General features: G+C 44.2%; 1 protein-coding gene across 1 annotated transcript; it reads right to left on the bottom strand.

The window, feature by feature from the left end:
• Window positions 1-11,264: 11,264 nt before the first annotated feature.
• Window positions 11,265-13,235, bottom strand: LOC137893997 (glycine cleavage system H protein, mitochondrial-like). Its single transcript, XM_068739453.1, has 5 exons — window positions 13,085-13,235; window positions 12,791-12,873; window positions 12,634-12,697; window positions 11,927-12,058; window positions 11,265-11,751 (listed from the first exon to the last, which is right to left on the bottom strand). The coding sequence occupies exons 1-5, from the start codon at window positions 13,233-13,235 to the stop codon at window positions 11,654-11,656; spliced, it is 528 nt and encodes a 175-aa protein (XP_068595554.1). The 3' UTR covers window positions 11,265-11,653.
• Window positions 13,236-13,767: the final 532 nt, after the last annotated feature.

Raw genomic sequence — 13,767 nt, 5'->3', positions numbered from 1 at the left:
AGAGGCAGACTGTGAGCCCTTTTATTCTATTAACTACATTTCCCCCCCAAAAAAACTCTTCCTGCACCTTCTGTCAGCATCAGAACAAACACCATCTCTGCTTTTTCTGCCAAACCTGTAACTTGAACACCCCAAAGATGCAGAGCCACAGTGGCCCAAAGACAAACTCTCTCAACTGAAGGATAGAGAGATCCCAAAACCAAGTCCTCTTTGGTGCACAGCTTTCTCCTTGTCACATCGTGCTGGTCTGAACTTTCTTCTTGGGGGGGAAAAGAGCTCATCTCCCTATTCTGCCAGACAACTTCCTTCAACCAAACACCACCTTGTTAAAACCAACTAGATGCCACAGAGGCCAAAGAGCATTCTCCAAGTTTGTGACCTCACTGCCCAGCTAGACCTGCAGTCTACCTCTAAGTCTGCATGACAGACTCACAGTGGGCCCGCCACCAGACAGTTCTAGATAACCAACTGTGTAGCATGTAGTGCCAGCCTGCAAGAGGCTGGAGAGAAATGGTCAAAGAGATTTTAGTGTAAATAGAGAGTTCCGAAAAACAAAGTGGGTAACAGTGAAAATTATTGAAAAAGAAAAAAAAAAAAATCCTTGAAATAGACGGAGGTATTCGCATAGAGCTTTTGTAAAGACTGACTCAGATTCTAAAGCTCGTAACCAAAATTTTCCATGTCTGTGAATTTAGTTTCAACATTTCTGTTTTCAATAACAAATCGTGTCTGTACAGTGAATGGGTGAGATCTGCAGCTGGCGTAGGAAAAGCAAGTACCAATAGAATGGACTAATCCGGCGCAGTTCACCCCCCCCCCCCACAAGCCAATGATGAGTCTTCTGTTGTACATGTACACCTTCTATGTTCCTTTAATGGATAACGGTCCAAATAGCACAGAACGTAAAGGCCAGTGTCCTATTTTTTTTATAGCGCTCAACCATTATTCTGTATATGAAGACTTTAACCAAACTCAAACTTACATTGTGTGTGTTTAGTAATAGTTTCTTTACACAAATCCTATGAATTGAGATAACGGTCTTGCTTCAATATTATAGTGTCATGATTATGACAGCTTTGATATGTCCAGGCAAGGTGACTCACTGCCTTCCCTTTCTATTTGAATCTACCAATGGCTGACCAATGTTATGTGATTAATGTAAAGCTTTCTATGCTCAGGGCAACAGCTCAATATGCCCCCCCCCTCTTCAAATGTGATCTTAATATTGTGATTTTTCTGTTTTAAAAACAGAAAAGGCATGGTTTAACCTTGGGGTGATATTAAAAGACAATAACAAAAAACAGCTCTGTATTTCAAAGATCTGAGCTTCTCACCTTGGAGTAAAAGTGCTTAATTGTGAGAGGGGTAAATGTACAGTATTTAGCTTTTGTATGGTTGACTCAAAACTTCATTGGATGATTGAGACCTAGCTTCATTTTCCATGTAGAGAAAAGGAGCTACTTCGCAAAGCTGAGAAAAACTTGGGATGTTATTGATGTTATTTTTGTACACTAATTTATTTCCCCTCGTTCTCCCTCCCCACCTACTTTCCTCTTTACCTTTTTATTCCTGTGTTCATTTTCAACCAGTCCTTATTCTGGCTGTACTAATGATGATATAACAATAAATAACGAAACAATAATTAATGCTTTAAGACAAAAATCCAAAGACGTGATAATACTTTAACCATATGACCTACAAAATAAGCGCTACTGTTTACTTGACGATGTATTGCTGTTTGTAAAGAAGGAAGGAGTCCCTGTTTTCTGCCTCTCATAAGCACACTGGAGACTGTAACCAAAACCCCAAAATAGAGCCATGGCAGTCTGTAATATAGCGGTTAAAGAGTTTTACTTCTTCTTTTGAACCATAGTGTTGAACTCCAGTCCTTAAGGATGTCCAGTTTGCTGCTAATGTACTGTAGTTTCTAACGATACTGTAGAAAGATGCATGCTCCGATCGCTTTACCACTAGGCTTTAATGACTCCAAACTGTACTGATACCTGTGATGCTGTTGATTAACTGCTCCTCTCTTATTCTATTAAACCAATGGATATGTGGGGCTCAATTCCATCACATTTGTTTTTCAGTATCCTATTAATTATCCTACTCTGGAGAGAGAAAAAAAAAAAAAAAGGCTTTCGTAATACTATAAATATTTTTTCAAGCTTCCACTTTCACTGAAACCTGCCTGAGGCATTAACTTCTCAGTACTTGTGGAGGTACTGCATAGCATTTTGAAGGAGTTCAGCCCCAAACGTGTCTCTGATGTTGTTAGTCTCAGTGTGTTTCAATGTCTCTCGTCCATTTGTCGAGGTCAAACAACTTTGCTGAACTCAAACCGACATCACAGCCAACTTTCCAAAGGATGCAGACTGACGAACTCTGTCATGCTTTGTCCTTAAACTAACCGATGTTTACGACAATACCAATGAGCTTTCTCCCGTGCAGAAATGTGTATTCCAAATACCACAAAGGCAGTTTTTCTTTTGTACTCTGATTATTTTACATTTCATTTCTCTTGTATTCTCTTGATCTTAGTGACTGTACGATGTACATATTGGGGTCCTTTATGGTGAAGGGCCTCAGTCATATTTGCTGTAGGTAAAATCATTCTTGATTTTTTTTTTTTCTTCTCCTGGATATGTTGTTGCCATAGTGATGACCAAAAAGATACCTGTGATGTGCGCCTGTCCTTATGTCCTGCTCCAGTGGATTAGCGTGTCTCTATACTATCCTTCCCCTGGTCTTCCCCCACTGGTGTGTGTTTCTCTTCCTTTCCCCTCCCATACTCCACTGAGCTAAATAAAGTCTGCTTTGGTGCATGCTCTGGTCTCATCCCTCTGGTCTAACTGAGAGAAGCCATTTTGTGAATGTGGTGGTATGGGAGGGTGTCTTCCTGTTGTGCGTTTCATATTCCAGGGTGTATGTTTGGAGTGTGTGTGGCCAATAGAGCCATGACCTCTGGGGTCACTTCATTAATTACATCTGCGACTTTCAGCCAGATGAGTTTCCTTTGTGACTAAATGATATGATGAATATTAACGACCTCGGATGAATTACGCTGCTGCTGCTTCTGATAATGTGTTTTATGACTGGGAGAGGGAGCGGGGAGGAAAATTGCACACTACAGCACATTACGGACACAAATTTTCACATGCAACCTTTTACAAAGTGGAGATTGTTAAAGCAGATTTTATTTTGGAGGAAAACCTTTGTGTGGTTCGATGAGAAAACTTACCGGTGAGGAGAAGCTACAAGAGAAGAAAGTGATCAAGAGTTGTTCTCCAGAAGCAAGACATTACTTTAGGCATTACAATAAAAGCAGGTGTAAGAGATCTCTGCGAAAGCATTCTGAGGTTGCAGGGAACAGACACATAAGTACATGGGGAGAACAATAGCAACCCCCCCCCCCCCGAAGAATTCTCGAGCTGGCTTCGTAGCTGATAAGACCCATCTCAGAAAGTCATCCTGATAAAGTGATTCCCCACCATTTCTCCTTTTCCTTGTCCTCCCCCTCTTAATCAAATGAGTGCTGTGCAGCTGGTGGGGTTGCAGCAAAAAGGGGTACGAGTGTGTGCAGAGGAGGTAGAGGGGGGGGGGGGGGGGGCTTTGAGGGATAGCGTGAAATTATTGCCTGCTGGTGTATATGTGTCACTGGGGGTAGCAGGGCAGAGTAGGGGGTTGGGTTGGGCTGGGGCTCGGAAGGGGGGGGGGGTAATGTCATTGCCTGCTGGTGTATCAGTAGTGGGGGCTCATTTAGATTTAGATTGGCTATGTGAGGAGGGAGCTGAAAGGCCAGCTCATGTTTATGCATGAATCCCAAAGCATGCTGCTGTGGCAGAGCTCAGAGTTAAAGAGACAGCGGTGAAATACGCTCGTACATTCAGCTCGGCTTCTTCAACCAAGCAGCACCGAGTCATCAGATACATTTCAATCTGTGTGTGTGTGTGTGTGTGTGTGTGTGTGTGTGTGTGTGTGTGGCATTGCGTTCACACCGATAAATTGCATCTCTCACCAAATGAAGATGCTGCTGCTTTTATGTTAAAAAAACTGTGAGATAATTTGAGTTTCTAAAATGTGCCCAGCGGTAGTCGCTGCTTGTTGGTTCCCATGCAGAGCCTCACACGGCACACAGGGGCTTCCCCACACCGCGCTCAGCCACACACCGAGAGTAATGCGCAAATGTCTAAGAAGGAGAGTTTATTCAGCACTTCATCAGGTATAAAGTGGTTTTTATTTGGAAATGTGGTCCCGATCCATCTTATAAATGACTTTTTAATGGTCGTCACACCATCCTAATCAATCATGTGGCAGAGCTACCTTGCAAGCGCAAACACGCGCTATTTATAACTCCTACGATCTGCCGTAAAAGCTGACACTCGGTATGTTCTTAGTGCCGCAAACAAACGGAAAACGGAGTGAAATCCTCTCTGATGTTGCGGAGACGTTAGAAAGACTTCCGGCACGGCGCCTCGGCGGCGCCCTATTCACGGGGCTCTCTGTGAAAACTGTATTTTACATCATCTCTCTTTAAACCTATATAAAACATTTTTTTTTTAAAGTGCTGTTTATTGTCATTTTTTTGGTGTGTCTAAATGCCCGCCCTTTTGTGAGTCATTACCATCCCCCATCCACACCGGCACCCCCTTGTCAGCCCCCCCCCCCCCCCCTTTAATACTTTACACCCATAATAAGATACAAATATGCATCAGCAGGACAGTGTCTACGCCACGCGTCACTGTGTGAATATTACTCACACTTATTAGCTGGATTATGTTAATCCCTACACTCTCTGCTCACAGACAACAGACTCCCCGGGATGTGGCGTTGGTCACGGCGGCATGCGTGCGTCTGTGTGTCGGACTGATTGCCATGTTGTCAAACTGATCTGCATGTGAAAGGGTGGTCTAATTACAACACTTATGGAAATGAGAAACGTGTGCGTGCACCCACGTACACACACACACACACGTACATACACACTGACAGCTTACTAGTGAGGTCAGAAAGACAATGCCAACCGTCCTTTTTCGGGCGTCATCGCCACCTGTCAGGGATGGAGACGGCTTGGCACAAGTTGCAGTGAATGTTTTCAAAAACGCTCCGGACAGAGGAAGATGAGTGAGTGAAGCACTTAGACTGATATTGGAAAATGTCTGACCACATATCAGACTAAAACATTGATAGCGTCCCCGTTGGAGTGATTGATTGCGTCTGACACATTTTAATTACGCTCAAATTAAATGAATCGGCTGGCGGGCTATAAAACATTGCTGTTTAATAACGAGCTCCTCCGTTTGCCTTTCTCTCCCCTCTTCCTTCATTCAATCCCATTTCGGCTGCCCGCACCAAATAACCTCTCTCCCTTTAATGATATGCAAATGAATTTTCATGAACCCCATGATCCCCTGCGATGATTAAACCGGGATGACGTTCGCTGCCATGCTGCTGCCACTGTCACCGTTTCTGTCTGCCTCCTTATCTCGACCATCTTTCTTCATATCGCCAGTTTGCCATTGTCATGGATATCAAAGCGTTCGCCGTCGCAGCTTCCTTATGAGTTTGCTTTTGTTAGTGTTATTGCAGAAGTTTTCCATTGGCAGCAGAGCTAGAGCATTAAAGCATGAACCGGTAGTTCTTCTTCTACTACTTGTAGTAGTACACGGACGACGTACACGGTACAGCAACACACTGTAATTGTAATCCCGTAGACATCAGACAGATCATTTTAGTAACCTTCCACATCGCTTCCCTTTCCACTTCGAGTAGCGTCCCACCGTTCGCTTTCAGTCTGGCGATAACTCCACCTCTGCTGTCGTCTATTGTACTCCATTTGCATAATGAAGCCCAGGCTTAATTAAGATCCCACTGGAGCCAAGGATGAAGGGAAGAAGGACGAGGTGGTTGGGAGGGAGGGGCGATCCAGCGTTCCTTTAGCTTATCCGCACGTGTCCAAATAGGAGGCGCAGTTTGGGGGGGGGGGGGGGGAGAAAAGCGTTGACGAGCGATTAAATCGCTAATTATGATCGGCTGTTAGAATTAGTGTGTGGCTGTTAATTAGCTGCATCGAGATGCCCAGACAGTTCCCCCCCCCCCCCCCCCAATGACTGCAGCACCCTCCCGCTCGACACCCAGAGAGATGATGCCAACACATCCCTCCCTTTGACACGCAGCGGTCCGAGGGTATATCCCTTTAAGAACTTCTCCAGGTGTCCACGTGCAGGAGAGAGGCTCTTCATCTTCATCTCCATCGTCCTCGTCCTCCCACTGTTCTCCGTTAAGCCAAACATTCCCGGTTCAGCTCTTCTCCTACATCCTTTATTCATTTGGCTCGTTATTCCTCTTCTCTTCCTCCCCATAATGGAATGGTACGGTCCCGAGTCTGAGTCCATTGGACTGGGAATGCAGCTTCTTTCCTGTGCAGCGGTTTCAACCAAAGTTTCATTTTGGACTCTGGTTCCAACCGTCTGCTTCGCCAGATTCCACCCTTTAGCATAGCTCCTGGTGGTAGCCTTCAAGTTAGCGTCTGGCATGGTGCCATCTCTGTTTCGCTTCTCTCCCTTGAGGGCGATGCCATCGCCAAGACATTTAAGGCTTCCGAAAGCTTCCGTTCAGGGCATGGAGGTTTCTGTCTGCAGGTTTGCATCCGTTTGGCAGCGTGCCATCTTCACTTCTTCGCCCTTATCGCCCCTGAAGAGTTGCCATCACAGAATTAGAGGCAACCGTTGCCCGGGCAGCTCCTATTAGCTTTGTCCAAGCAAACAAACGGTGATTAGCAGTAAATCCTCGCATGCGAGTCTCCTTGTCGTCGATTAAAGACGCTTCACCGCCGACCGCTTTGTTCGCTTCGGTTCCGCCATGACTGCAGACTGGCACGGTGCCCGCAGGCTGGCACGCGGTGGCTGGCAGGGAAAGAAAGACATTTTGGGAAATGAAGAGAAGTCAAAAGGTTTCCCTCGTCTGGCTAATGTTCATCAAAGAGTCCGACTTTGCGCTTTCCTCCATGTCGCTCTTCTGCCTCCTTCCGTGCTTTCCTTCGTTCCTCGCCGTCCGAGTCATCCCGTGTCTGCTGGCATCGAACTCACGCCGATGCTCCGCTCTCCTGCTATCGTCTCCTTTTCTCTGCCCACGCTCCCGCTGGCGACTCGCCCCGCTGTTCCTGTTCCTGTGCCAAGGTGGCACCATGGTTGTGGTATCAGGTCTGCTTTCCCTCCACCTCCATTCTTATTCTCTTCGCCCGTTCGCCCATGCCCGCGCCCGCCCCCGCTCAAGCCCTGACTGGATGGCACTGTGCCAACCTGCCACCGCCATCGCTCTCATTTGTAGCTCATCCCTCGGTCGCCCTTCCCCCTGTCGCTACATTGTCTTCCTTCTCTCTTCTTCTCATTCCATTCAACCACTTTCTACATCATTTACACTCTGTGTGTATGAATGAGTTTTGTGTAAATACACGTTACTTTTTGTCTACACAGACACACACACACACACATCATCCATCTCTGGTGTCATCGTGGAGACTTTGATGGCACCTGAAGGAATGCCCTGAGTGACTGGCCGCTAGTTAATTACTGCAGCAGTTATTCCACCGAGACGAGAGGAAAAAGAATGAGAGCCCCGAGTTTGGAGAAAGCTTGTTTTGTTTTAATTTAGTTTCAACCCCCCCCCCCCCCATTGTGTGTGTGCTTTGATTCACGCTACTTGTTCACGTAAACGATGAAGACATAAGATTGAGGTACATTTCAGTAGATTCGATTATGACTTTAACCACTTTACTAGGATGAACCTGGTTCCCTTGTTTTTATTCTCTCCATTCTCCTCTTTAAAAACTTGCATGCCACACAAAAGCTGCCAGTAGTGTAGGAGGCATTAAGCAAACACTCATTAGAACGCAAAACATAACGAATATGTAAATGAGGTGTGTAATTTATGCATGTGCTGAGAGGCTTGTTCTCTTTTTAGTCCTCCATTGTATTCACTCTATTTATAAAACTTCACATTTATTTTCCTCTTTTTTTTAGGCCACATCCACTGAATGAATTAAAGGGGGACTTCTTTGGGTCTCCCAATGGCCGCTTTTATTCTGTGCTTTTAACACATTTCTCCCGGCCTTCAGCCGCAGTTTATCGTTTCTAAGCCTCTCAGCATCCCCTCACTTCATTCATCACAGTCTGTTCTCTCCCAAAACAAACCCTGCATTAAACCAACAGCTGGGTGTTTGAACAAGCTCTTTCTTCCAGGAATATAAATAATGGACAACCTTACATCCACACTTGACTATTTCACTTGCTGTGTTGTCCCTTTGTCCCCCCAGTGTCCAAACCGTGTGGTAGATTGAAGCGTGTCCTGATAGACAGAGAACAGCCTCGCTCCTGTCTAGAATAAACACCTATAATACTCCAGCACCCTTGGCAATCACCATAGCAACAAACCACGGTACCCACGTGAGTTGCATAATAAGATGTTCCCCAAGACCATGGATCATAAAGCAGCGACAAACCAGAGTTCCGGACTGTTCCTTTTGCTTTTTGCTTTGATCAACAGGCTTGCGTCACACAAGAGGCACCTTCCCTCTGTCTCTCCGGACTTTAACAGGTGCTGATGAGCCACAGTCAATGACTGTAATGAGCTATCGATCACCGTGGGAAAACGTAGGGACAGAGAGGGGTGAGGCAGGTAGAGGGAAGCAGAGGACACACACACACACACACACAAGCAGCAGCAGAATGTGGACCGCCGGGGGAAAAAAAAGAAAAAACTTCCGATGAACTAAATGGAGACGAGCAAGAAGAGACAGAGTATCAATACTTGCTTTAATCAAGTCCTTATCTCCTATTGTCCTGCTTAAAGTGGGGTTTACGGGGGAGCCGTTTGGGCCAGTGCAGATAGAAGGGAAGCGGCTCCGGACTGGCCGGTCGGCTCCGGATGACCGTGCAGACGTGCTCGTCATGACCGAACCCAGATGAACAGTGAATGGCACCGACGCAGCGGCTCCATGTTCCTCTCTTTTTGTGCTGTGTGCATGAGGCAGACAGCTTTAGGGAAGGGGGAGGTGCATTCTCTGTGTGTGTGTGTGCGTGTGCACGTTGGCTGCCGTTTCAGATAATGAAATGCAGCAGGGAACAAAGAGCTGGGGGCCCCTATTCTCTGTGCTGCAGCTTCATTTTCACTCCCGTCAGTCTATGATTCCTCCACACCCTCTTTCTTGTGTTTATGTTTGTATGAGCGGTTTGTTGTGTGCCCCCCCCCCCCGTTAGTATTCTGCATGGCAGATCCCCCTAATGTAATAACTGTGTCTGCATGTCTAATTTACAGCAGGAGAAAGTAAATAGCCTGTGGTTAATTACAGTGTGTGTGTGTGTGCGTGCATCTGTGCATGTGTCTACATACGCGTGGGTGTGTCAGAATGATTTATGAGTTGCAAATAGCTACACCAGTGGCCCGTTTCTCCTCACTTAGTTTTTAATCTGTCGTTCCATTAATTTTCCTAGAGACGTTACTCTGGTTTTAGAACAGTCAGCACGAGGATGCACGTGTGAGCGCACGTGAGCGCACGTGAGTGCATGTGTGCGTTAATGAGACAGACGCGTGGGCATTCTGGGACACCTGAGCAACACTTTGCTTCTCCTCCTTTCTCTCCGTCTGTCTCTCTTCCTTTTCCCTTTCCTTTTTCAGGTGCTTCCTTCCCTTGCTTTCCTTGAGAAGCGCATTGAACACAGATCTTTATTGACAATACACGGCAGAACATGGAAGCAGCAGGTCAATCCATTTAGCCCAAGGGCCGATACACCAATTCACCAATTTGTCAGCGTTAGTTTGAGAGAGAAAAGCAGCTAATCTCTCCGCTCTGCTCTCTATTGATCACACACTTAGACTCCACTTCTCTGTCTAAACACTATTGATTCTCTCCTCTCTCTCTCTCAATCGCTGTCTCTCGCTCCCTCTTTCTGTATTGCTCTCGCCACATACCACAGCTCTTAACACATCTTCCCTCCATACTGACGAGCACTCCGATAAAAGACAGTTTAATTGAGCCTGAGTGGAGCCTCAAGTTGCATTTTGGATGAATTCTTAGAATGGACTTACAATTCGTTTAAACAACACACTATTACGCATGGAGATTATCAGATTGTAGAGTTTGATCCACATGTTTCACAAACCATTGTTCCCTGCAGGATACATTGGAATGCATATGCACGGCCCCAAAAACAATCCCCACAAAATGCACTGTTTTCTAGTTTTGTCTCGCATCAAAGCGTGCACTGGAAACGTGCATCACGTATGCCACGTAAAAACCTTAAAGAGAGATGAATATAGAGAGCAAGAACTGGTCACATCAGTTCAATTTGAAAGAATGAGCTCTTTGGATTTACTTTTTGAAGTACATGATGTCGTTTTTTATATGCACGTTGGCAGAGGAAAAGTAAAATAAATTACAACAGAAATTATATAAATATTTTTCAACCTTAATTGTAATCTAAACAGATTATTCCGATTGTTACTCGTGCTGTGACGGGAAGACCGCCCCCCCCCCCGCGCAGATTTCACAAACTTCCCCCGTCTTTATTAGGCAGGCAGCGCCCCCTAGTGGTGATACTAGGCCATTACAAACGTGCTCGCTGAAACACATGGCTTGAATAGCCCGCCACTGCAGATTAACATGTTGCAGCGCTTCACCGGTGGTAATTACATATATGTATACTGTAATACAAAAAACCCAGGCGGAATATTTAGAATAAAATACATGAACAAGATACAATTACATTTCAATGCTAATGCTAATGCTAGTTATTGAACACGAGTGTTGAAAATGACTCAGAACTTTGTTTTTTATATATATATAATTAAATATTGGTGGTTTGTTATGGCGACTTACCCTTTTAAGATGCGTATATTGATGTTTTTTTCTTTTGTCATTAATGCAAAGTATTAGCACTCACAAAATACTAAAAACTGTCAGGAACAAACTTGACAGTCAATAATAGTTTTTGCACCCCAGCCTTATAGTTTTGTCTTTGGCAAAACAGCATGTTCTCATGCTTTTTATGCTCTTTTGAACATTATCTACCCCAAAATCAGTTATTTTTACAGCAATAAAACTTAAGATTGTTTGTCCTGATCAAATATGAAACAGAAGATGATGAACTGCAGCTTGCATTGTCTATTTCTCAACTCAAAATGAAAGCTACAGCAGCCAATTACCAGCCAAGAATATCCGCTGCAGCAAAACATTGTCTTTATAATTTAAAAATCAGGGCAAAATATTGTTTCAGGAAATGTTTATTTTCTCATTTACAGGTCCCATGCCTACAGTGTTGCTGACAAACACGCAGTGTAGACCAAAGTGCTTCTTTAATACTAACAATGTTCTTGAAAAAGAACAAATTTCAACTGAAAAATCTCTATTGACCCTCTTTGTCTCTTCAGTTTGAAGATTTGAGGCTCAAACAACTCATAATTGGAAGCTAAAGATGTGCAGACTGGTCCCCCTACAGGAGATAAAGAAAATTGTTCTCAACGCTCCGACCCTGACAGGCCTGGAATCTGGACCTCCTGAAAATCCTTGTGGATTCTAAGTGTAGCGGCGTAACTGACACAGGCACAACTCGTGGATCTCCCTGCCAGTGGTGTTCGGAGAGGAGATGACGTCGGGTCAGTCCTCAATGGCGTGAATGTATCTCTCATAGGCCGCTTCATCCATCAGGGCATCCAGTTCTGCAGGGTTGGCAATGGTCATCTTCATCAACCAACCTATAAAAAAAAAAAGCCAGATATAAGATATAAACAGATATTATAATATACCGGTCGGCCATGGGAAATATTTTTATGAGTTTTGCCAGGAAGAATTGGCTCAGGCATATAAAATCATTTGGAGGGGTTAAAAAGTGAACATGGCTCACTTTTAAGCTACGAGAGGAGAGCTTACCGTCTTTGTAGCAGGACTTATTGACCAGGCCAGGCTTATCTTCCAGAAGTGCATTGACCTCTACAACTTCTCCAGTCAATGGAGAATAGAGCTCACTGGCTGCTTTGACACTTTCCAGCGCTCCAAACTCATCTGACGGTAAGAAAAGTGCGTTTACTCCGAGATCATTTCATTTGCAGCAACTACAGAGAAAGACAGAATAGCTACGATGCATCTCATTTTTATGTCGATTGAACTACTGTACATTAAAAGCTGTCGTCTTATTGGTATAGTCACATTGGTGGTTTCTTATGAAGTCAGGTTTATTGATCAAGCAAGTACAGGCATCATTGTGATTACCGCTCCTGCTGTATTTGACCCGATCCAATAGATGAATCTAATAGTGAAAAATCCTCAACACTAAACTCAATGTTCAAACAGCTTCCACGTCAGCAGGAATCTGATACATATCTGATTTTAGACCACATATGAAAGTGGATAAAATTAGATTTACAAAGAACAGATTCAAAGTCATTTGCGTCGTTCACACTGTCATGGAAAGACCTGTTGTGTCACAAGTAGGAAAAAAAAGAGCTTGTACTAGTATCAGTTAAAATGAAATAAATTAAACATTTGACACATGAAACATCCCTTTCCTGCTGTGGCAAAAACTAATCAGGCCATTACACTGTCTATTCCTGTGTGCTGTAACAGACTGAACTTCGTACCTTGTTGAGCCAGCTGCGTCCCCACTTCCGGCAGTCCACAGTAAACTACGTCTCCCAGAGCCTCCTGCGAGTTGCCAAAAAAAAAAAAAAATGTATAAAAGGTACAGGAGTAGCAAAAGAGGGACTGTTGTGTAAGATGTTAAGACGAAGGCTTTACTTGCGCGAAGTTGCTAATCCCGACAGTCCCAATGCCGCCATCTTCTACTCGAATCCATTCATGCTTATCTGTATATTTAAGTTCTGTAAAGTAACATAACATACTCAGAATATAAAAACCTCCAACTACAAGAACTTAAATAGTTTTAAATCCCGAACAATATGAAGACGAAGAGATGACAGCCAAGTTCGCACTACGCAGCCATTTGCCCTTTCCTCGAGCTTTCATTACCTCACAGCTAAGAAAGTTAGCTAATATGCTAAAATAAAATAAAAAACATTCACACAGGAATACCTGCAGTTGTTCGACTAGAGGAGGCTAGTGTTCTTCCAAAATAAGGGTTAGATGCTAGCCGCAACGGAGAAAGTGTTGCGGAGCGAGAAAGTAAAGGCAAAACTGTGAAAAAGTTGGAAGACAGGGAACGGAATATCCCACAGGCGGCCATGTTTGTCGCGTAGTGATGAGATCATAAGCAGCGCTTCTCCTTCGTGGGCAATAGAGAAGGTATCAGTGCTTTACCGCCCCCCACCGGACCAAAAGAAAACTACCGACATCACTTTTTACCACCAGATGGATAATGTAAATCCAAATAATGTAAACAAAAAAAATAATGAAAGAGTATGAGGTAGTTTTGATGTTTTCTAGCTTTAGCTTTATCCTACATCCCACCCCTTGCCTTTATTTGTGGCGGGGATAATTCTAGGCTACTACTGGGTTATTAGTGCCGCTTGTCAAGGCATTATCGTATCCAGATGGAAAATGTTCTGCGACTGCCAAAAGCTGCAATAAAAATGTTACAGTATGTGCATTGTTTTCTGGATATCTCATGTCTGCTTCCTAATTTGTGCTTAGTTTTTTAAACCATCTGCTTCTTCTTAAAATACTGCTCTACACATTTAAATGTTGGTGGATCACATCAGTGAAGACCTGTACAATACATGTGATGGGTGCACTGCATTCAAAAGATTCACCTATAA

This window comes from Brachionichthys hirsutus, chromosome 5 (assembly GCF_040956055.1).
Source record: "Brachionichthys hirsutus isolate HB-005 chromosome 5, CSIRO-AGI_Bhir_v1, whole genome shotgun sequence".
NCBI lineage: Eukaryota > Metazoa > Chordata > Actinopteri > Lophiiformes > Brachionichthyidae > Brachionichthys > Brachionichthys hirsutus.
The sequence above is the reverse complement of the archived record's forward strand: the minus strand, read 5'-3'. Positions and strand labels throughout refer to the sequence as shown.

Coding starts and splice junctions, on each gene's coding strand:
- LOC137893997 (XM_068739453.1), bottom strand. CDS start 13,235: ATGGCCGCCTGTGGGATATTCCGTTCCCTGTCTTCCAACTTTTTCACA. Junction 12,698..12,790: donor GGATTAGCAACTTCGCGCAA/GTAAAGCCTTCG, acceptor GGCAACTCGCAG/GAGGCTCTGGGAGACGTAGT. Junction 12,059..12,633: donor GACGCAGCTGGCTCAACAAG/GTACGAAGTTCA, acceptor TCTTACCGTCAG/ATGAGTTTGGAGCGCTGGAA.